The sequence below is a fragment of the Dermacentor andersoni genome, chromosome 5, assembly GCF_023375885.2.
Source record: "Dermacentor andersoni chromosome 5, qqDerAnde1_hic_scaffold, whole genome shotgun sequence".
Classification (NCBI taxonomy): domain Eukaryota; kingdom Metazoa; phylum Arthropoda; class Arachnida; order Ixodida; family Ixodidae; genus Dermacentor; species Dermacentor andersoni.
Genome location: NC_092818.1, coordinates 195373896 through 195399044, shown reverse-complemented (window position 1 = coordinate 195399044; position 25149 = coordinate 195373896). Strand labels below are relative to the sequence as shown.

At 45.7% G+C, this 25149-nt stretch overlaps 1 protein-coding gene across 1 annotated transcript in view; it reads right to left on the bottom strand.

Annotated features, from left to right (window-relative positions):
* Positions 1-24759, bottom strand: part of LOC126531806 (cytochrome P450 4V2-like) — a 46284-nt gene extending 21525 nt beyond the window's left edge. The window contains exons 1-6 of the mRNA XM_050179534.3: positions 24440-24759; positions 15918-16027; positions 15439-15527; positions 10038-10237; positions 8326-8395; positions 7526-7652 (exon numbers count right to left, since the gene is read on the bottom strand). Of these exons, the coding sequence (XP_050035491.1) occupies positions 7526-7652; positions 8326-8395; positions 10038-10237; positions 15439-15527; positions 15918-16027; positions 24440-24692 (849 nt within the window). The 5' untranslated portion in view covers positions 24693-24759. The remainder of the gene's footprint in view (positions 1-7525; positions 7653-8325; positions 8396-10037; positions 10238-15438; positions 15528-15917; positions 16028-24439) is intronic.
* Between the last annotated feature and the right edge of the window lie 390 nt (positions 24760-25149).

Genomic DNA, 25149 nt, shown 5'->3' with positions numbered 1-25149 from the left:
ATAGGCAATACAGTTTGTTCGAATTTGCATTCCCTTTGTCATCTGAAGCTGACCCCTAAAGAAGCCTGTATCACTTACTCCAAGCTGCGATCTCCGAGCTTATGCATGTGCAGGCATGGTCAAAAGCTCACTGCATGTAGTTTTCAGGAAAAAATCGAGCATCGGCCCAGTTTTAGCTTGCGGCCATTAAAACAGTACAACACCATCCTTGTCGCGTTCGTTATTAGTACTCGCAGCACATTTGAAATCCACGTTGCGTGCCCAGGCTCAGAAAACAGCCTTCATTTTCTCAGATGTCGCATACCGTAAACATTTTACCATACCTGCACAATGGAACAAGATCAACGTTATCACTAACTCATGAGATACTATGAGGGTGACTCAGAAAGTATTTGCCTTTATATTTTTAGCCACATTACGGCTGTAAATGCGAAGTCAACATATCCATTCCTAGCAGTGGACCTTTTTTGGACCGGCCTGGCCTTATCTGCCAGCAGCTCCGCGGCACGGCGCTGCTGTCAGTTGTTGAAGATGGCGGTTGTGCTTCACACGCTCACGGCGTACTAGCAAAAAACTGTGATTCGTTTTCTATGGAGCAAGGGACGAACACCCATAGAAATACACAGGAAAATGCAGCTCACGTATGGGAAAAGGTATCTCGCTTTCAGAAGTGTGAGGTGGCGGCGTTAAGAGTTGGCCAAAGGCAATGATGACTTGCATGACAATGAGCGCTCGGGGAGGCCGCGTGCGTCGCTGAGTGACAACATTTCTCAAATTTAGTGCTGCGATGGGACAAAAGTCTGAACCGGTGTGGGCACCATGTGGAAGAATAGTGTAAAGTACGTAGAAAAATAGTACATTATATTTGTAATTATGTGTATTATTCCGGCTAATAAAAATTGGGGCAAATACCGTCTGATTCACCCCCGTACTATCACAGTGGAGCACAGGCGCCAGTTGTTATTGTTCTAATATTCCTTTAGCTACATTGTAGTGGACGCGAAAGCTTAATTGAGATTTGATTTGTTCAACCTCGCGCCATTACTTTATCGTTTCTGTTGTTAAAATGCTGTTGCTATTTTTTTTAATGCGTGAGCATTTCTGTGTTTACCCAACGAGGAAACCTGTCCGTCCTTCACGTAAGACGATCTCTTTCTAGACAGGGCCCGCAGCAGCGAGCGAATTGACCGTCGCGCTGCCTCTCGCTTGAACGCGAACTAAGCGGCGAGAACACAGTGCACACGAAACTATCAGCACTGCGCACTCTGTCCCTATTGCTGATCGCTTACAAGATAGTGCCGGCGCGGCCGCGCGTTACGCAGTTGCTGCCAGAGAACGGTTCATCACACTTGGTAATGGTTCGAATCGAGAGGAGGCAGCGTCATCGAGCACGTCTACGTACGAGACCTACGAAACGTGACACTGTTCAATTACGTCGCGTACAATAGCACGCATCGGCCAGTGCTCATCTTCCACGAAGCAGCGGCGCCATCCAAACGCACCATCATAGAACATGAATGAACATGCTGCTACTCGCCTCTTCGTCGTCGTCTCACGCTGGTCTCAGGTAAAATTTCGGCGTCGCAACCACATTTTACGGTTTCACGATTATTTTGCGTTGTTTCTCAGAAGTAGACCAAACACAGCAGCATACAACGGCGAAACAGCACATGATTAGTAGCAAGTGCTTACGCATCATTCAGAAAACTCCCACAGGATATTGTGCGCGTAATTTTCGAGCACAGCTCATAGGCACCTGTTCCTGCGTTGAACGTCGGCGTGCCTCAGCGTTGTACCTCGTAACCGAGCGAACGAGCACAGAGAAAGATGAAAGCGAGTGCGGAGCGCAGCGGGAGATGAAATAGGAGGAGGCTACAGTGAAAGCTTGAGGTGGAAAGCGGAGGAGGAGCGGTGGGGAGACGGCCTGCGCATGCGCTGATTGGTCGGCGACCACGGCGAAGTAGCTATGTATTAAAAAAGTATTACTGCAGCCGCGTGGGCGATCTCATATGCGCTTCCGAGGAGGGGCTGGGGTAGCACGAGGTGGGGAGGGCTACGCTCGTCCGCCGCATCAGCTGCTGATGTCAGTCGGCGGTACCAACGTGTGTGACGGGGATCACTGCTCCTGAAAGGGGCAATGGTGATTGGCTACGAATAAGGCTCGATGCGACGCTCCCTTGAGTTTTGTCGCGGCTGACACTGGTGGCACGACTTCTCCACGACGAAGGGCCGCTTTCGTCGTTGGTGGAACGAAAGCGTAAGGAAAGCGTAGCACCTCGCAAGACGGGCTCGGCGACGACGATGGCTACGACATGGCGCCAGCATAGCATGCGTCGCGTCGTCTTTATGAAAACAAAGCGCAGCATGAGTGGAGGTCTGTCTGCGGCTGTTGCTGTGGATCGCGCCCACGCGTCACTCACGCACTGCCTCTCGCGATCGCCCGATTAGCGAGGCAATCGCGTCGCACTTCGCTCAGCTTGCAAAGTGCCGCACGAGACAGATTGTCCGCGCTAGCTACGCTACTGACAGCGTTCTTCTCGTGATATAAACCATGTAACAATATAATTATTATACAAAATATTGATACGCGAAATGAGAACACGTATAGAGCTGCGCTCTAGTATCGCATTAGGAAATACCGTAATCGTCGGGAATTTTCAGTCGTCATCGTGTTCCCGTTGATAAGTCTTAACTCTGTCGAAAAGTATCACTTATCTCAGCGCACAACTCCCTTAACAAGAACGTCATGACCTGTCTTCGCTTTCTAACTGTATTTACTCGCAAAATAGGTCATGGGTTCGATTGCCAGGAGCGGCGGCCGCATTTCGATGGTGACGAAATGCCAATACGCACGTGTGTTCAGATTTGGAAGCGCGTATAAGAACCCCAGTTCGTCAAAATTACTCCGGAGTCCCCCATTACGGTGTGCCTCATAATCATATCGTAGTTTTGGCACGTAAACCCTCAGAAGTTGTTATTATTCGCTCCCCCCTCCAAAAAATATTGACGTTGGCAGTAGAGGGTACTGCTTTATCATGATTTTATTTTAAAGGAGAACATTACAGGTTCCTATATCTTACCCCACCCGCCGTGGTTGCTCAGTGGCTATGGTGTTGGGCTGCTGAGCACGAGGTCGCGGGATCGAATCCCGGCCACGGCGGCCGCATTTCGATGGGGGCGAAATGCGAAAACACCCGTGTGCTTAGATTTAGGTGCACGTTAAAGAACCCCAGGTGGTCAAAATTTCCGGAGTCCTCCACTACGGCGTGCCTCATAATCAGAAAGTGGTTTTGGCACGTAAAACCCCAAATATTATTATTATATCTTACCTACTTTCATTGTGATACTGCCATTTTCAAGCAGACCATTGCTCATGGTTATATTGCGCTCAGTTTTACACAGACGATATTAAGTGAAGGACGGGATGTGGACGGACGTAGCGCAATGAACGTTCACCAACTAGCCCCCTTCATTGCTAGACCATTGCTCGCAGAGCAGGTTGTCGAGTTTTCTCTTTTAATAAGATGCTTAGCTACTTCGTTTGCATTGTATGATCAGCTGTTATTTGAATGGTGTCAAGGTTTACTCACATTGCACCGATATGCGTAAGCTGCTATTAAGCATAGAACTTCATTACGCCCATGTTTCGAGTTAGTGTCTCGTTAGGTCCACTCGTATTGTTGGTGGCTACCTACGACGACAAGGCTGCATGCATCAACGGCCCACTTACGTATGCTGCCCAAAGGTGTAAACAATTTCTATTGTGTTGCTTCCTCGCAGAGCAATTTTCTCTTGGGCGCCTTGTTAAAACGAATTCTCGCTCTCATATACTTGGATAAACACATGACCCACTATTTAAACATAATACTGCTCCCTAAATAACCCGCTTATTTTCCTCGTAATTTGAAGAACAATAGCATTACGTAAACGCTATGCTTCAATGCGCTTACAAGCACAAGCTTATTACATACTGAATGCAGATATGTTTCTTTGTTCTCTGCGACTTCTTACAGCGGAGCTGTTTACGCTAGGTTCTGGCAGTTCGTGTGCTTAGGCAAAAACGATGGCGGCCACCCCAGAGCTGGAAGAGCTAAAGCATAAAGCAAACGCGTATTGTTGGGTATGCCCCAGCTGCGTTTAATCGCGAGAAGTGTCAAAACATATTGTGAGCATTTTCAAGGCTAGTAACGACATACTGACCTTTACAGAGCCTCTACGTACTGCGGCGTTAACGCAGGCAGAGCGATTCGACGCTGACCTCGGTGTCTCTAATGAAATAGTAAGCTGTTGGGCTAGTTGGTTTGACATGATTTTTGCAGAGGGGAGCGCAGAAGCGTTGAGGCAGAAGGAGACGTGGGCAGGAAAGACGCCCACTTGCAACTAAGTATATTTTCAAAGACAAAACGATTTCACACAACCTAAAAAGGATCGGGGAAAAACACAGCATTGACCTCGTCTTTACAGCTCCTCTCAAGCTTTCTTGGTTGTGCGCCCTTACAAGACGGCCATAAGAAGAACGAGAACTGCGAAAAGAAACACACGAAACCGCTCGCTTTCTGGACATGTGCTACCGACGTGGTATATATTATACCAATCGACTGTGGGATAGTTTACATTGCGCAGCCGCGGCGCTGTCTAAATGAAGGGCGACGAGAACATTCTTCATTTTTAAAGGCCCTGAGCAACTCCGGCAACCTTCCTGCGCACTGCAAGAATTCTGGCTGTAAGCCCCTTTTCGATAAAACCGAGATTAAAAGCAGGTACAAAGGAAGGCTCGAAAGGGAAATCCTCGAGGCAGGTCAGATTGACGCCCACGCTAAGGTTTGCATTAGTGCCCAGTCAGTGCATCTGATGGATAAGGAATTCACGTTCCTCGTACTTGGCTGAAGTTTCTACGCCACCCCCTCATGTCGCTCTCACCCCGAAGATTTGTTTGGAATGACTTCTGTCAGACCACTTGCGCGTGCCGTTGTTGCTATCACCTACACTATAGCTGTCCTTATTAATGCAGTGATGCACGCCCCGTTCTTAGGCGAAGTTTATATATATATATATATATATATATATATATATATCATTATCGATGAGATTGCATGCGCAATAGCGTTCCTGGTGGTTTGTCTCTGAAAATATACTTAGTCGCACAATGCGTTGGCGGGCTATAGTTAGTGCGAATCTATAAATACTTTGTTTAGCGCAAGACGACAGGACAAGGCGCCTTGTCCTGTCGTCTTTCTTGTGTCCGTTGTTCTGCGCTAAACAAAGTAATTATGGATACTTAGTCGCAAGTGAGCGTTTTTCCTGTCCACGTCTCCTTTTTCCGCAACGCTTCTTCTCTCCCCTTTGCAAAAATCGTATCTAATGGACTTGACGCCGCAGCATAAGATGTGACCGGCGTTGAACGTAGCTTCGCCTTCATTTACACACCTAGCGTATCTTTAGCGAGAGAGAAAGCATGGTTTACAGCGAAACTATAGAGGGCCTGACGTGCTGTGCTGCTCGAGATGCACACGCTTGCGAAATCGCCTTATCACCGTCTCAGCAGCCATTTTGACCTACCGTCGCGCCGCCTATAGTCGCTGGAATGACCAAATAGACCGCAGAAAGTCACTTTGCTCGCCGCTGCTGTCGCGCTTGCTCACGCCAGCGTTTTGGCAGTGTCCGCGGTCATCGAGTGGGATGTGTTCATGTTTGCCTGTGCGCGCTGGCACCATGCTTGTTAATTCGCTTTGTAAGCAAATGCTTCCAAGTTTATACGACCCATGAAGCTACTATCCTTACTTCGTGTAACTCTACTAATTTGTTATCTCAATCGATGCTTCGCCTTTCGGGCGAAACAGCGACTTTAATACTTTAACATACTGCTACCTATGGTAGGTAAACCGGTCGCCATATTCTGTTAGGCACAAAAAAAGAGAAAGAATGTGTTGAAACCATCGACGACGATTGTCCTTGTTAGCGATTAGCCGAATAGAAGTTTGTTTAAATGAATGATGAGCTTTAATGCCTATATGTGTTGCAGTAGGATATATAGGTAGCATTTGTTGTTTAATTGCGTAACTCCGTAGTAAAGAGCACTCGTAACCGGCCTATCTGCAGCGGTGGTATAGGTGGCTACGCGTATACGCCGATTCGTCAGATCAGTGCTTCCTCCGAAGGCGCGATCACCGGCGTGGAAGGCGACTGCCATCCTGCTCTCCCGCAGCGGCCCCAGGGAGAGAGAGAGGGTGGCGGGAAAAGGCTGCCCTTTCGGAGCGCTCCACCACAGGACATAAGCTTCTCGCACGAGAGCATGTGCGTCTCGAAGAACTGCCATAGTTGGCGTGTACGGATACGAACGCACCTCGCAACGCGTTTGCATGAGGTCACGTGCACTTTTCATCGCTGCCTTTGAGTTGCCGGTGAAAGTTCTGCCAGCACCAATAACGGACCATGAAAACGGGCGTAATATCCAAAGAAAGCTATTGTCTTTATAGAACGAATATCCTGACGCAATAGTGATACCGTACCAACTTAGTCTAGCAGAAGGTGCTTATTGTTCTGGACCATCTTCCGCTTGTGAAGAGACAACCCTATCCACCAAACATCAAGTCCAGCATGCCGGAGGGTAAGTGACAGACAAAGCATAGCGTAAACATGACACATGTATTGTTATCTGTGATACTGTGCACTCCCGTTTAGAAAAATACAATTTAGAGGTTATAAAATCGGCGCAGTCTACACCGGTGCAGCAATGTGGATACAACTCTGAGGCAGAAATAATTAACAAGCATTTACGAAAAGTAACAATAGATTGCAAATTACAGATGTATAGCACAGCTGAAAGTAAGAATAACCGGAAGCAAAACTATACTGTGCAATTCTTGTAACCAGTATGCGCTTCAATATATCAAGTAACAAAACTTGCCGTCAGTGCACAACTGAGGACGGATAGCAGAGTCAAGAGTCTTCCGCAATTTTATTGACGCACATATGAGTCGGCATTTCTTTAATTTAAAAAAATTTTCTTTTCTCGATTGTGGCGCGTCACTTTACAACGAAAGCCACCATCTACGAGGCTACGTCACGCGTCCAGCAAGCTCTTGTGACGTGCTTTTTGTAACAGTGAAAAAAACCTAATCAATTGCGAGCTTTCACACCAAACCTCTCGAAGAATACACTCGCTAGGAGAGTTGCACGAATTAAGCTTGCCGTATATGAGCCGCATTGGTAATGTAAATGCGATATTTAAACACACACACACACACACACACACACACATATATATATATATATATATATATATATATATATATATATATATAAACAGCAAATTTGTTAATTAAATGTGCCGAACAGATTGCCTTCTATATTTTACTCACTGCTATGTTAAGCTTGTCCTGGACCACAAAGTAAAGTTATACGCCACAAGCATAAAGTCTGCAGCGAACTGTGGCGGCAATCGACCACGTAAGAACATTTGTCAGCAAGCACAGCATGACGTTAGAAGCTCGGAATGAAGAAACGCTTTATTTATATCACTTACAGAAAGGTGCAGGTTGCCGATATTGTCGACTGTGCTCTTCCAAAGTTTTCCTTCCTTCGTGCTGTCGTAGAGGGCCTGTACCCACAGCCAAGGTCGGAAGTATCGCACCGTCAACAGGAACGTCAGGCTTCATGTGAATGTTTAAAAAAGACGCCCCATGTGATCCGTTTTTTTTAAAATGCAGATAACGAGCAGTCGCAGTGTATCTAAAACGCCCAGTCGCTGTAAGCATGGTCTATTAGAGTGAGTGGCGTGAGCGAACATGAGTAAGTGACCGTGAGTGAGTGTGTGCTAGTAAGACGTGAGTGAGTGACAAAGCCGTATAACAAAAACTCCTCCAGCATCTTATCACGCGCACTGACACTTTACCAGAGACACACGCAAAGATGCGAATTATTGGAGCCAACGAGAGTGTCCCTGATTTCTTTATGTTATCCAGACTGTATTTAAGTACTGTAGTCATAACATAAATCTTTGAAGATTAAGCGCGACTGCGAACAGTGCATCATTATAGTGATGTTAAAATGATTATGTGAGGGAGCTTTTGCAGAATATCTGGAACAAATCAGACGGGATTTTTTGGATTGTCACTGCTGAAGCAGGGATGACACACAAGAAAATCCAATTTCGTGTGACTTAATGAGACATAAAGCTCGATCAAATTTGTAATTTTATCATGTAGTTGGTGGCAAACACTGGGCCCGATGTGTTCAATTCGTGTTCTCTTTCGCAAGGGCGTTTGCGTTGTCGCTGCAGCATGCAAGATCCGTGCAGTTAAACAACCAGGGATCAGGACTCACTAGTTAAACCAGCGGGCGTACTCTTTCCTATTTCCGTTCTGCAAGCCTAAGTGGATTCCAAACAAAGCACCTGGAAGAGAAATAAATAAATGCAAGTGGGACAATATTTGAATTAATATTACACGACGTTTCAGCACTCGTGTGCTTGATAGTAGCACGGGCCTGTATGGTGTGCGCGCGAAGGACATGGCTCTTTACATTGCAGCTTTTAAGTTTCACGAAATTTTCTCATGTAAGGCAAGCTGCTGCTTTGCATGTAGTTCAATAAACAGTGCACGACTTCGAACTATTCTCACGATATATAGACAATAACGTTGTCGCCGCATCACTTCATGACACGGACAAAAACAGCGAAGTGCATGGGGAGTAACTGTTGTCGTTCGTCCTCCCGTTGTTCTCCTTCCGAGCAGGGACTGAACACTTCCTCTCCGAAATTTGCACATGGCGCGCCCATTCATGCAGTTAGTCCTTTGAGGGACAAAAGCGCCCTCTTTAGGACTAACGGCCTAGTTACTCCCGTTTTCCCCGGGATTTTCCTTAGAGTGTAAGGCGTGCGACGACGATTTTATCGCCCTTGGACTTTATACGGAACTTCAAGGCGACGGCAGGAATGCACCTGAAGCGTCCATATAACTGCTATCGCCATAATACTTGTTCCCCGTGAACTCTCGAACATAAGTTGCGCTAGTACAGACAAACTTCAGCGCCGCCAGTTTTTCTACGGGCAAAATTAACAGTGTGGAACACTTGGACATATCCTGCTGATATCGTTATCAAAATGCACAGAACAGGGGAGAGTGCATGTGCTGGTCTGCTCTATTCTCACATAAAATTATGACGCCTGGTACATTAAGCTGAAACATTCACCAGTTCAAATCAGGAACACATTTTTTTTTCTTTAGGCAAAGATTTTCCACTGCAGGCACTAGCTCTGCACAGTTTTCTCTCAAGAGAGCTCGACAAAGGCTGTTGGTCCTTACGAAGAAAGGCTTTCAAGGTCAGTGGCGGCAGTGTTAATTTCTTGTTTCGAGCTTTTTTTCAGGCAATAGCCAGTAAAGAGCGGGTTGGTCACGATGTTTGTTTGCATAGCACGAACAAACTAACACAACGGTACAAAGTAGAAACACTCCGTGCTTGGCGCCACACAAATCTGCAGGTTTAGATAAAATGGTATAGGGGAAGGGGGGGGGGGGGGGGGAGGTACAATAAATTAAGGACGGGCACCAAGAAGCTAACCACAGAAAAGCACGTATGATGCACAGAGGCTCACGGAATTGAAACAGCAAAGCGAAACATTATACATATGGTAGAAAAAGCACAAGAAAATCAGGGAAAGGAGTATTTAAGACTGTAGGAAAACAATATGACTCAGCAGCAATGTTGCAACATCAAGGCGATGGCACATACGTATGCTATGGCTATGGCTGCTCACGTCTTTGTAGTTCCAGCGCAAAGCCATTAGCGCTTTTGCTAGCGTTTAAGATGTATACAACTTCATTCTTCGAGCTCTTACCCCGTTAGTAAATGGCAAACGTTGTATATGGTATATGGTTGTATATGGTACATAGAGCACGGCTAAAAGAGGCAAGCACGTATCTATAATTTCTATTTTAGTCACGAAGCATTCAAGCCCCCGATTATAATGCTAAGCGACCAGGGTGAGCTTCAAGGATCAAAGATCAAAGCGAGAAGTCTAGTAGCGCAATACTCACGGCCTATGATGTCGAGAACGCAGTTCTGTATGTTTGTGTAGCAGACGACTGGTTTGTCCGGTGACTCTGATGTGATGGACTCGATGCGCTTCTCAAGAATTTTTCCGCTGTCATTGAACACAGCCATGCAGCTTTCGAGATGTTCCGTGTTGAATGCGTTCTTGAAGAGTTTCGCCTTTGCTTTCCACGGGTCCCCCTTGCTGCAATAAGTGATGATCCGTTTGCATCACACGTCTCCGATCTTTTTTTCGCTTTGGTTAGAGTGAATAAATGCTTTGTTTTAATGCTATTAGCATTCTTTACGAACTTCCCCCAGTTTGCGGTATGTATGTATAATAATAATAATAATAATAATAATAATAATAATAATACTAATAATAATAATAATAATAATAATAATAATAATAATAATAATAATAATAATGTCTTTATTTGTGTCCCGTAAAAGTACACGACACGGGAGACCTGCAGTAAAAGCTGTCATGAATGACAGCTTGACAGAGCCGTAGGCCCCCCATACACGGGGCAGTTACATAACGACAAAAAAGGCATATAATACATGGTCACATCTGAAATTACACATTCCGAGCGTCCAATGTAACGTACACGAAAAATAAGGCAAGATAGAAATAAAAATGGCAAGTTCACTCATCCAATAAAACATCACAGTCAACGACGGAGTAGTCACAAAAGAAATAACATAAATGCAGTTTCCCTTATCCGCAAGAAATAACAGTAATACATACACAATTATGGTAAAGAGAAACAATACTGATAAAGCACACATTGTAAATTGAAAGAGCGAAAACGGAACCATTCCCTCAACATGTACATTGTTAGTGATAACGGGGCAAAGAAAAACTTGGTTTGCAGAAACGAAAAGTTAAGAAAGTAACTGCCTAGAATTTGTTAAAATGCTGTCGAAGTTCTTTGAATGTTATATTTTCAAGGTTAACGTGTTCGTTATTTAATCTATTAAGTGACCTGGGTAATTTGTTCTGTAGTGTCTTTATACCATACGTTATTTTATAAGCTCTCACTTTCCAGGGCATAGTATTACGTGTCTGACGGGCAGAAGTGTTTTCCTGTGGGTTAGCTAAACGTTGTAAAAAAGGAGCTATTATTTATTTTTTCGTTTCTAACTGCTTTGCCTGCGATGTAGTCGAACAATTTGGCAACTGGGATTACGTTGTACTTGTCAAAAAATGCTGTGTGTGCGAGTAACAGGGCAAGCCCTCAACAATTTTAAGGAACTTTTTCTGCAACCTATGAAGCCTGTTTAAGTTTCTCTGTGTTCTGTCAGACCATATTAGATGGCAGTAGTTTATTCTGCTAGAAAACAATGAATTATAGATTAACATCATAGTTTGCGGTGGAAGTATATGGCGAATTCTGTATGTTAAACCTATTACTTGCGCAAATTTATTTGCTACGCTATCCACATGAGCATCCCATGACAGATATTCATGAAAAGTGGCACCTAATGTTTTAATACTGGTGTTGCATTTATTGAGATAAGTTTGCTGATTGATATATGTTTGTTTTTAGCTCGAAATATTACAACTTTCGTTTTATTCTCATTTATCAGGAGGCTATTCCTACGTGTCCAATCATCTAATTTTGCGAACGTGAAATTAGCGTCGTCGGCAAGGTCATCAATATCGTTACCACCTATCAATATGCTGGTGTCGTCAGCGTACATGATAAATTTAACATTTTCATTAATTTTAACAATGTCATTCACATACATATTAAATAAGAAAGGCCCTAGAATGCTACCCTGTGGGACGCCTGAGGAGATAGGTAGTGGATCTGAGTGATAGCCATTTATGACAACTATTTGTTGGCGGTATTCTAGATAACAACGTGTAAGATAAGCGACATTGCCACGAAAGCCATAGCGTTCAAGTTTTTGCATTAGAAGATTGTGATTAATGCAATCAAATGCCTTATAGGTCAATGAAGATGCCCAGAACAAGTTTGCTTTCCTCCAAATGCTGTAGTAGGTGTTCTTTATGTGCTAGCAAATCGAGTTGAGTGCCCATCCCCTTACGGAAGCCGTACTGACTGTCAATTAGCAGATTATGCTTTTGCTCAAATTCAGTTAGCTGCCTTAATATAACTTTTTCGAAAACCTTTGAAAACACAGGAAGTATTGATAATGGCCGGTTATTTCCCAAATCGTTGTTATCACCTTTCCTAAAAAGTGCAATGACGCGCGCTATCTGCATCCTACGAAGAAAGATACCTCTGTTTAAACAGAGGTTAAAGACATAAGTAATGCACTGAGATATAAGATCAGCAACGTATTTTATAGGTTTAATTTGAAGGCCGTCAATATCCCTGGCACTACTGCTTTTTTAGGCTGAGAATCGTAGTAGTTATTTCCCCCTCGTGTACTGGATAAAGAAATATAGAACTGGAATTTTGAGAAATGTATTCAATATCATTGATCGGTGCGCAGTGTGCTCCAATGTTAACAAAATGTTTGTTAAAGGCATCTGAAAGTGCTTTGTGCTTTACCTCCGTACCATTTATTTTCAAACTATGCATCTGTTCAGCAGGAACATTGTAATTTAGCAGAGATTGCAGGTTTTTCCACGTAACATCCGAAAATGAATTCGAAGAACTAAAGGCATTGAAACAATGCTCGCCCTCGCCTTTTTTATGTCTTTATCTAGACGATTCCGAATTTTCTTAGGACGGCGGAAAAGTTCTAGATCTTTGGTCTTTATGAATTCAGCATATAAAGCATTCTTCTTGCGTATTCGAACAGATAGCTCAGGGGTAATCCATGGCTTATGTATTTTATTTTTCTGTTTTACGAACTTCAACAGAAAACAAGCGTCGTATATTGATTTTAGGAGGCTAAAAAAAGATTCATAAGCGTCATTTGCATCTTTAGATTCAAACACAGTATTCCAGGTTGCTTGCAGGATATTGGTACGAAACATAAAACGATTTTGTTCAGTTATTGGTTGAATAAGGTGTGTCGACTGTGATTTCTTACTCTGTAGATGACCCTTGTAACATAGAAATATTGGCATATGGTCGCTCAAATCCGACACGAATACGCCAGCTAAACTGAATCTGGATTTATATTTGTAATGAATACGTCGAGTAGAGATGACGTATTCTTGGCCACTCTGGTAGGCAGTTTTATAGTATTGCAGCATGCATTGCATTTTAATAGCGTTTTAAGCCTGGTATGTATGTATGTATGTATGTATGTATGTATGTATGTATGTATGTATGTATGTATGTATGTATGTATGTATGTATGTGTGTGTGTGTGTGTGTGTGTGTATGTATGTATGTATGTATGTATGTATGTATGTATGTATGTATGTATGTATGTATGTATGTATGTATGTATGTATGTATGTATGTATGTATGTATGTATGTATGTATGTATGTATGTCCACGCCTAACCTATTTCCTGCCAACTTGTATCACTCGGTAGTCCATAATCAAATGAGTAGAGCGTCGGGCTGCTGTGCTGAGGGAACCGGGATCAAAACCAACCTGCGTCACTGATTATGTAACACCGGGTGCTCTTCAATAAACCCCTTTCATGCCAACTTGGCTCGCTAGTTATCTGACACTCGGTACGCGCTGCTCTCTTAAGGATTTTCTTTGACGCCAACTTTGGCCAGTACGTCAGTGCGTATGTGTCGCTCTTCAATAAACATCTTTGATGTCAAGTTGGGTCACTGGGTACGCGTCACTGGGTACGTGACGCCTTTCATAAGAATCATTATATAACATATCATCAAAAATAACGCACTACCCTCAGATCCATTGCTAATAGCATTAAAGTCGCTAACCAACTGTAAAGGATGGATACACTGATATCTTTTTTTTAAAGAGGTACGAGGTTTATAAAAGCTTGAAATAACATCTTATACCGCAAGGTTGTTTTTCCGAATTGTTTGAGAAAATTGCACGTTGTTGCTTAATTATAAATATTTAGAACAACAAGATACGCATTTAGCATAGTTATAAAAATCTAACCTGCAAGATCTTTGAACAACAAAGTGGCTTGAACGTTCTCAGTGCAGCAGAGCACGATACAGCGCGAAGCACAATAGAGGTGTACGAAATGAATATGTTGTATGTTTCATAACCGTTTCATAAACCAAAGGTGGTTCTTGTTGCAAATGGGTCGCAAGCCCCAAGGGTAGCGTTGGCCTGGCGGCCTGGGGCACAACTGGAAGCATCCGAAGGTCCCGGCAAAGCATGAGTCGACTGGTAACAGAACAACTTGTTTATTCTAGCATCGCAAAAGAGCGGGCGGTCAGGTCGACCGAAGTGGAGAGACGGGAGAGCACGTTACTCAACGGAAGAAATCGGAGCCTCTCTCTTGGCGTCCGGGGGCAGCTGCTTTTATACTCTCGGAGTCGAGGGCAAGAAGGAACGCCTCGTCAGAGGCGCACGTGATGCGGGGCACGGACACGCTGAGAGACACGTTGAGACGAGTAGGTGACGCATCCGCCGGGCCGGCGCCGGTCAGAACTCCTCGCTTCACAGTTGGGGGAGCTCCTCTCCCCGGCTGCCGCGCTTTGACAAGCGTGGGCACCAACATGCACACACACACACACGCACACACGAAGACACGTGGCATTGAAACATGCCTGGACGCGCATGGCAGGAGGCGTTACGGCAGCGCTGAACGGGCCAAAATGTCCGCCGCTTTGAATGAAGCCCCGGCGTCCGTTGCATCCGCGCCGGCTATACCGCGCGTCGTAGGCGAAACGTAACATTCTCCAAATCCAGCCTTTCAATAAATTTCTAGCCAAATAGGGCCTTTGCAGAACTTATGTGACCCTGCATTTAAACGACGTGAAGGAATAGGCCGCGCGTTGTAGTGCTAAGCGCACGACACCGAAAAGAGTAGTGGTTACGCTTTCATAGCGGCTGCTCCGAACCACGGAAAGCATAAAAAAACCCGCCGTGGCTGCTCAGTGGCTATGGTGTTGGGCTGCTGAGCCGAGGTCGCGGGATTGAATCCCGGCCACGGCGGCCGCATTTCGATGGGGGTGAAATGAGAAAACACGCGTGTCCTTACTTTAGGTGCACGTTAAAGAACCCCAGGTGGTCGAAATTTCTGGATTCCTCCACTACGGCGTCCCTCATAATCAGAAAGTAGTTTTGGCACGTTAAACCCCATAATTTCTTTAAAGCATAAAAAACAATGTACTCGCTATTCTGATCAGAATCTAAATTGCCTTATTTGAGACGCTGTCGGATAACTGTCGTACGATGGTAACTGTCGAACAGGTCACGAGACAACAGAGTGCTCATATCAATTATTTGTGTCAGTTCCTTGTGATATTCTTGTGGGCTTTTATTTTAGTAGTGTTGGAAGGGAGAATGAAGGGTGAAACTTGTTCTGATTACCTTGTCAGCAGATTCTTTGGGCCCAACCATGACTTCAGGAATGCGTACGAGTTTGGCTTTCCTGTGTTTTCTTTTGAAGAAAGTAAAACCTGCAAGTCATCAGAAGGAAGAAAGGAATTTTAAGAGCAGCATAGTTTCTGCAATCTCTAAAGTGAATTATAAATGTAACAGCATAACAAAATTCGCAAACTGATCCTACGAAGCTGTCTCATCTTATACAATTCTGTAATTAGGTGTTCAGTGTTTGAAACCGTATTCTGCCGATGTACCAAAGGCACGCAATGAAATAGCAAATTTGAAGAATTCAAACAAGAAGAATCAAGAGGTGACACAGCCACATAAACGCCTGAAATATACTACATTGTATCTTCAAATGATGTGGAAAAGTCACGTATTATAATTTTTGCTGCATATTTGGACTAAGATCCCTACTTCCTTATTAAAGAAAGCGAAGCGCGGTAATATTTTTTCCGGCTTACCTCTGCTGCTTCAGGCGTATGCAGAACAACTGTGGGGCTCGTTCCTATGTACACCTTGAAAGTCCTTCCTTCGTACATCTTGGATACTTTTCTAACAACCCTGAAAACCACTGTAGCAGAGGAACCCTTAGAATGTCTAGCATAAAAATTGTGCGAAAGACTTAGATCAAGCAAATGCCGCATCAATCTGAAGTAAGTCAAATGAAAAAGAAGTTAGCTACAAAGACAAAAAAAAACCATTTTCTTCACTAATAAGTAAAGGTATTAGTATCGTCTCTATAATTTATTTCCTAAAATTCCCAATATCATAACATCGTGTTTGTTCGTCACGTTTATTTATTAGTGTTTTATTAATATCCCTTTGTCACCTGATTCTGGGCCCATCCCACGTAATGTGTTTCGCCATTTCATTTAGGACCCAACAACCAATCAACCAACAAAAGGATACTGAAATCGCACGGCTACAAATGCAGTGACCTTATCCCACTGGTCTGTGATTCGTACAATAGTGTGATCCGTTCTTTTAAGCAGTCGCCAAAACTGTGTGGGAGATCCCCGAAGTGTGTCCAATCACCTATTGCCGTCTTTCCACATTCACTTCTTTAACACATTCATGATGTCTGTTGTGAGCGCCCCCGCCGATATAGATAAAAGCTATAGCTTTTGTAGAAATAGCTAAGAGACGATCGGGACAACTGAAGTCGCGCTGCTGGTAAGCTCAGCAACGAACATGCCGAAGAAGCGAGGGAGAGCGCTCGTTGATTACCCTCAATTGCATCATGGCAGGTACTCGCTCGACCGATTGTGTTCTCAAGACAATAACTCCCAAGAAGCATAGTAATCTCAGAAGTGGAAGGCATCAAGCAGACTGCGTCAGCTGACGTAACTACCAGGGTAAGATACACACATCGCTGGCGCCCTTGTTTATGAGAGAACGTTATGACGTGGTTCGTTATATGAAATCTGGGATGGCACATGTCACTGGTACCAACATTTCATGTGGAAAGCAAAAGTTCTCATAATGTACCAGGTTGAAATATGTTTGAAAGTTTTTAGAGCGCAGCTCTTAGGCGCCTGTTCCTGCGGCGAGTGTTGGCGTTGTCCGACGGCGTCTGCGCAACCAAGCGAACGAGCGCCGCGAAGAACGAAAGCGAACGCGGAGCGCAGCGGGAGATGAAAGGAAGGCGATAGCGCAGGAGGAGAGTGCAGCGAAACCATGAGACGGAAAGTGGACGAAGAGAGGAGGGGAAACTGGACGAAGAGAGGAGGGGAAACGGCCTGCGCATGCGCAGAGCTGCCGGCAACCTAGGCATCCGCAGCCGCTTGGGCGATCTCATCAGCGCTTCCGAGGAGTGGCTAGAGTGGCAGGAGGCGGGGAGGGCTACGCTCGTCCGCGGTACCAGCGCGTGTGACGGAGATCACAGCTCCTGCAAGAGGGCGACGACTTCTCCGCGACGAAGGGCCGCTCTCGTCGTTGGTGGAACGGAAGCGTGAGAAGAAACGCGTAGCACCGCGCAAGACGGGCTGTGCGGCAGCGATGGCTACGACATGGCCCCAGTGTAACACGCGTCGTCTCTATGGAAACAAAACGCTGCATGAGCGGAGGTCTGTCTGCAGCAGCTGCTGTGAATCGCACCTACGCGCCATCCACGCGCTGCCTCTCGCGATCTCCCGATAAACGAGGCAGACGTGCCACACTTCGCTCCATTTGGAACGTGCAGCACGAGACAGATTGTCCACACCAGCCAAGATATCGCGAAATGAAAAGAAATATAGAGCTGCGCTAGAATTTCGCATTAGGGAGTATCGTAATCACCGGTGAATTTCTTTTTTCTTGTGACCCTTTTTAACTCTTTACAAAGAGCACTGGTTGCTTGAGAATTATGAGGCAATTTCCTTGCGGGCATGGCGAAACTCATCGGGAAAGGTCGCTAACCAAGCGGTTTATATTCGTTGTAGAGTCCCTGCTAGCGCTGTTGAGCGGGGCGGAATCAACGCCTCACAGTTCGTCGTCCACGGCAACTGTTTCCGGCGACAAGCATCTTGGACGCTGCATCACTGTCACGAACGCTTCGGTTCATTGGATCAAACTGGGCTTCATGACGTCATCGGGAATGACAGCTATAAAGGTGCAGCTTTCCACGGGACCTGTCATAGGGCACGGCGAAACTCGTCGGGAAAGGTCGCTAACCATGCGGATTATGTTCGTTGTACAGGTTAGTTACTGCTACTCAGTACGTACTGACGATAGATTTATAGCAATTTTGTCGTGCCCTTAAAGGGAAGCTGAAACACTTTTCGAAAAAAATGAGTTCTCTGCGGCATTCTACAGTTTTGAGTCCCCTGAACACGAATATCTGGTTCAAGAAGGGCGGAAACAAACGCAAGCGGCTGTTTTTCCAAGAAAACGCGCACCAGCGCCTCAGGGCATCGCGCGAACGCCGCTGTTGCCCGTGATTGGTCGGGGCCGCTGTGACGTCTTTCGCGGCAGTCTCCGGTCGGCGCCGCCGTTTCGGAGCGTAGCACGCTGTTCTGTTCTGGCTTCATAGCTGAGTTGTAAGCATTATGGAACGTTCTTGCTGTCTCAGACAACTTGTATTTTCGCCGTACATGTTCGAACCGACAGCCGATACGGAAAACGATGGCGGCAACGGCGGCAGCGGCGGCAACGACGATGTTGAGTGTGCCAACAGCGAGAGCGATGTGTGCACCTTCTCGAGCCTTGGAAATCTTAGCTGGTACTTATTTTTTTTTCATGTAGCTGCAGGTTTCAATGCCGGGAGAAAAAAATGCGCTAAAGTGTCACTGGGAACTTGCTGCAGGAAGAATGCCGAAGCACTAACTTCTCATTAGATTGTAAACACGGGTGCAATTACGCGATGTCAAGCACCCTACCGCTGCTTGTCTAAAGTAGTCCCGTGGTTTTTTGAGTGTTGATACACGATCGCGAACTTAAGTGCCGCGTTTCAAAGCGCGCACATGCAGTGCTGCGGGGTACACTCATGGAACTTGCTTATCATACAAATCCAGAGATGGCCAGAGGTATTATATGTGCAATATTCATACTATGGTTCGACGACTATGCGATTGTGGCTCGATCAAGAATCGGTATGCGTGCTCCATGCTAGTGTTGACGTAAAGATATTAGGCAGTTTTAGCACCGCCGTGTGGTAAACACGATAACTGCAACCGTACGTCGAATGTCACTAGGCAAGCCTATACTCCATTTCATACCTCAGGTGCAACGCTGTGGAAGCTACGCACGAAGTCCGGTCACCAAAATTTATTACTGCGCGCGTTTCCGTCTATGCTTCGCAGCGTGTCAGCGGCGTTTGCTCGCGCGAGCATGCACGTGAAGCTGCCGCGACGGACTGCAATTAAAAAATACTGAAAAGAAAATTGATTTAAAAGAACGTGTTAGCAGCCGTATAAGTACACGGATTGTTTCTATGGGTAAATTCTTTCTTTTTTTTCATTCAGAACTGAGCTTATATATGGAAAAATTTCTAAAAAAATCGGGTCAAGCAACACCGAACTTTTTCTAAGTGCGAACGCAGCCACTGCAAGAAGTATCTCAAGCCTCCACAGCGTTGCACCTATTGTATGAAACGGAGTATAGCAACGCTAGCAACAACGCGTTTCCGCATTTGTCGTAAGGCTATCCGGCTACGCTAAAACTGTGTTACCAGACGTTAATGGCTGCGAATGTTCGCATTTCTCGAGTGCATCAATGTGGGCCTAATCAGGCTTTCATTAAACTAGGTGCACCTGCATGTGCTGCGTATTGATGGAAGATGAAGAGCACAGCACAGTTGATTTCATCGGCACGAATTTATCTCTCCTCACCGCACGGACCCACTGCGCTGCAAGCCTCTTGTCCTTCGGGAACCTGTGAAACACCACATCGTCTCGCCCGCCTGTGCTCGCGCAGCCGAATGCTGCACAAAACGAGGGCATGTTGGGCGCCCTTGGCTGTAGGCACTCACGCAGCAGGAAAAAACAGTTTACGAAAATCGCAAAAGAAAACAAACGTGAGCGGCGGCGGCGGCAGATCTCTCATAGCGTCGTTCAGTAAAGCGCAGGACAGAAAGAGGCATGCCAGCACACGCCAGCACCCCGGTCCGGCAGCTCGGTCCCCGCCAGTGACGTCACTCTCGCCGGTTCTCTCCTCTGGCAACCACCTCACCCGGCGCTCCGGGAAACGATGGGGGCGTGTCCGCGGGGGTGACTTAGAAAGCGATTTCCGCCCCTTATATTAATAAAACGAAGAAAAAAATTACGGAACCGTAAATTATTAGGTCTGCTCTTCCCAATCCCCGCAATTCATGGAAATTGAAAACCGTTTCAGCTTCCCTTTAAACTTGTTTGTACATTGTGTATCAGTATTATTGCTCTTGCAAGCTAGCTTTTTGTGGTGACTTTAAGGAAAACCCCGGACCGTCTGTGGACGAAATGTTCAAGAAGCTCATAGAAAGTCAACAGACCATAAAGGCTGATATTGCTGGCCTCAAGAGTCGCCTAGAAGATTCTGAAAAAGAAAAGATATGTCGAGCTATGAAAAACGCCTTCCAAATCTGGAAGGAAAGATACAGGTGTCGGACGAAGCAGTCACCATCATTGCAGACCTGCAGACAGCTATTGCTACAGTGGAAGAGCCTCAGAGGTTGGCATGTGCCAAAATGGTCAGGTTGTAAAATCAAAACAGGCGTTTAAATCTTGTTATATGTGGCATTCAGAGTGTACCTAATGAATTAGAGACGAATGTGGGCTAACTGATATGCAGTTTACGCGCAATAATTTGCGCGACACAATTATCTAAGAGCTGTTTCCCGACAAGTTAGTCGTAAACTGCATGTCAATTAGCAACATTAGTCGGCTTGGAAAAACCAGCACCAAAAAGGCCTACTTTACCGCACTTCCAGGATTAGAGAAAAAGGTGTACAGTGTAACGGCCATAAAGTGAACGGAACGCATATATATATACAAAATTATTATTGCGCTGATACACTTCGCAAGCGGAAATTGCCTTGGGGAAGCGCAAAGCCGTAGAAAGATAAAGCGAACAAATTCCACCGACGATTGCAATACTCCCTAATGCGAATTTCGAGCGCAGCTGTTTAGGTGTTTTGAATTCGCGATACATTGTGGCAAAGAATTTGATTCTGAAAGACAAGGATTCGTGGGGCGGCGGCGCTCAGTCTCTGCTCGGGCAGCTCGTTCAGCAGACGAAGCCTTTCCAGTCGCGTTGCTCATTGTTCAGAAAGCGTAAACACGGGAACGCGTGGCTCGGAGCGCATTCTCGGCGGCGGCGCCGCAGGCGCCGCAGCGCATGCGCAGTGTGTCTGAAGCCCACGCCAGCGCTTTGTTTCCGCGCTGGCCTGGCTGGTCGCTTGCCTGGTCGTGCCGGCACTCCGCGTTCCTGCTCACTTTTTTCACCATACCCTCCTCCGCTTTCCGCCTCCTGGTTGCGCTGCACCCTCCTCTGCACTTTTGATCCCCCCGCTGCGCTCCGCGTTCGCTTTCATCTTTCGCTGTACTCGTTCGCTCAGTTACGCCGACAATGAGGCCGATGCCGACGTTTGGCGCAGGAACGGGCGCCTAGAAGCTGCGCTCTAAGAACGGCGCCCCAGAGGCACATAGCTAATAACTAACGCAGAGGACTTACGTCTACTTTCCTGAAACGCCAGGAACATTATTAATAAATCGGATTCTCTTGAATCACTTCTGGTCACTTACGACCCACATGATTGTGTGATCTCTTAGACCTGGCCGCATGGGGCTATCGGTGATATTGAAATCCTACCGCCGGGATACGGCCTAAATCGGCGGGATAGGGGTTCCCGCGGAGGCGGCATAGCTGTCGTCACGAAACAATCTGTTCAGGTCTCCGTTTGCGATAAAATCACTGAACACGAACGCCTGCTGCTTAACTTGTTCGTCGGGCGGATCGCGTTCTTTTTATGCGTCGTATATCGATCACCTGACGGAGATGGATCGTTCATGGATAAACTATACGATCATGTGCAGTCTTTGCGTGGTGAAAGTTACCTGGCTAATTAAAGAAAAACAGTGCGTTAGCCTAAGGTTAACCTAAAGAACACCAACGCCGAGGTGCGAGTGCCACTAAGAGACATATAACACACATTAGGGTCGCCCAATCTTTGTTTTCTTTTTTTCTAATACTCTTGCTGACTTCATTAAAAGGGATAGTCAAAAATTTTGGCGTCATTTGAAAGAAAACAAAGTTGTTACTAAAATAAAAGTTGACAGTGTAATGATTACGAATGCTGCGGACATAGCTAATCGTTTTAATCCTTACTTCCAAGGTGTCTTCTTTTTTCAATAGCCGATATTCAATGCCTAGAAGTGTGCCGGTACTTGTGCCTGATGACCCTCTGGTTACTCGTTAAGGCGTCATATCCATGCTGCTAAAAGTCGATGCAAAGAAGTCCTATGGCCTCGACTGCATCCCAAATGCATTTTTGCCCTATTCACAGCAAATAGCTCAATTTTTGACAGATCTTTTTAATGTTTCACTTTCTACTGGGGAAATACCGAAGGACTGGAGCAAGGCACACTTCACTTCAATTCATAAAAAGGCGACCTCTCGTATTTACCAAACTAACTGCTCACTTCCATCACCAGCACATGTCGTAAACTGTTAGAACATACACATTCATAACTTGTACGGAACATCCTGTCACCTCATCAGCACGGCTTTCGGGAACGGATGTTTACGGTTACGCAACTTTTGTCAAATGTGCATGAATTTGCATCAGTACTTCGCCTATCTGTACAGCATGGCATGTTGCTCTTCGATTTTTCGAAGGCCTTCGATAGGGTGTCTCACGGGAAGTTGTTGCACAAACTTGCGCGCATTAATCTGTCATCGCATACCATCCAGTGGATTGGGGCTTATCTTAGGAAGAGGAAGCAGTTAGTAATAATAAATAATTGTGATTCAGGCGCACTGCCGGTAACTTCTGGCGGGCCTCAAGGAAGTGTACTGGGACCGCTACTGTTTCTAATTTATGTGAACGATTTGGCCGATGTCATTCATGGTGGCGTATCTATACGGCGGCTCGTGGGTCATTGTGTTGTTTTTAAACAAATTACTTGTCAATATGACTACTATGTATTGTAAGATAACTTGCAGTGTATTGATGATTGGTGCGCATGCTGGAACATGGAGCTGAACACTGAAAAAACTGTTCCGTTGCACCTAACAAAAAGAAAGCAACCTAACACATACAATTATTCACTAAATAACCGCGATATTTTAGACGTAGACAAGTACAAGTACCTTGGCGTCCCGTTAGACAGAATTTTTCCTGTCTACACACATATCCGTAATATGTTCACCATCTCTAAAAAAGATATTTTTTCTCCGGGGACAACTTAACAATGCGCCATATAATGTTAAACGTCTCGCATCTAGCACTTGTGTTAGTGCGAGGCATAAATACGCCGCTATTGTATAAGACCCGCACAATAAAGACGACATTGCACAACTTGGGCGTGTTTAGAGAAAGGCAGTGAGATTTATTTTCAATATGTACGGAAGACATGGCTCGCCCACTTTGTTAATGCGTCAGCACTGTATTCCTGCTATGGATGGATGGATGGATGGATGGATGGATGGATGGATGGATGGATGGATGGATGGATGGATGGATGGATGGATGGATGGATGGATGGACGGACGGACGGACGGACGGACGGACGGACGGATGGACGGACGGACGGACGGACGGACGGACGGACGGATGGGAAAACTTTAATAAGAAGTCTCGCAGAAACCCAGACTGGGGTTCTTGAGTAAAGTTTATTATCTCTCTCTCTCTCTCTCTCTCTCGCAGAAAAGCTAGTCGCCTTGCGTTTCTACATAACTGTCTTTCCGGAACTATTGAACTAACTATACCAGGAAAGCCTCCCTGTATAAGGAAGACTCGACATACTCATGATAGAGCACTGGCGCCGGTTTTCGACAGAACTAACGCATTTAAGAAGGCTTCTTTCCTAAAACTGTCGCGGAGTGGAACAAATCACCTGCTAGTGTACCTGATTCCATTGATTTTGCGTTTGAACTGGAGTATCACTTTTGCGGCTGTTAATCATGCCATATCCTATGTGTGTGTTATTGACATTCTTCATTTATTATTGTTATTCGCTTTTCTTTTGTTCCTATCTTTACGATTGATGGCCCCTCCTTTTGGTCCACAGTAGTGGTTCGCAGTATGTATAAATAAATAAATAAATAAATAAATAAATAAGTAAGAATATTGTTCAGATCGCACTTCAATTCCATCGCACGATCGTTCCTCACCAGCGATGGAATTACAACTGCAGGGACTCGTTATCCCATGCAGTGGTGACACGTCACAAACAATCGCAACCACTCTTAAAGCGTGTGATGAACAAGTGAAGTTTAGAGAACAGTACGTTCGGTACACTTGAAACGAATTGAGCTAAACGACCATTGCAAGGTATTTCAATAATGAGTTGGAAACATAATGTCTCACCCGAGGTGGCACTGTTGGAGAGGTGCCTCCTGTACTGCCAGTACACGGAGAGCAAGAACAGTGGCGGCAGCCAGTCGGTGCCGGGCCCAGGAATGGGGCGCAGAGTACTCCATGTGTAGATCCACCGGCGGCAGTGCATAGCGAGCAGGGCACACGATAGCAGCACGCTGAACCATGGCAGCGACGACAGGAGCGCGGCGTCGAAGCGCGAAGGTGCGAAGAAACTCCAGCTGACAGCGGCTGGCGATGTCATGATTCTGGCACCGTGAGCACAGCGAGCAGCGCGCGAGCGGTGAAAGCTGCCGACTGCACTTGGTGCCCGCGAGGACAGCCTTGACGCCTTAGGCGCTAGGCCCCCCTAGGGAATCCCACCCGGTGCATTTGAATACAAAGGGACCACTTTACTCAGACTCGCGCCAGTCGTATTGCTTGGTGAAGAGGGTAGCCGTAACTAAGAGGTATTTGGCCTTTCTTCCTTGGACAAAATCGCCGTGGTTTCACACGAATGCTTTACTACAACACATTTTCTCTTGAGCTGCCCTTGAAACACCCAGGAGCCAGAAGGGGCTTCTTCGCTATGCCAAAGGGTTGGAAACGAGCGCAACCTATTCAGCGCTGCATAGAAATACTCAAAGTACACCACCGTAATTCCGCAGCGGCGTAACCTGAGGCTACCTGTCTTAGTCTGCTTTCAGTTGTTGACAGGGCAA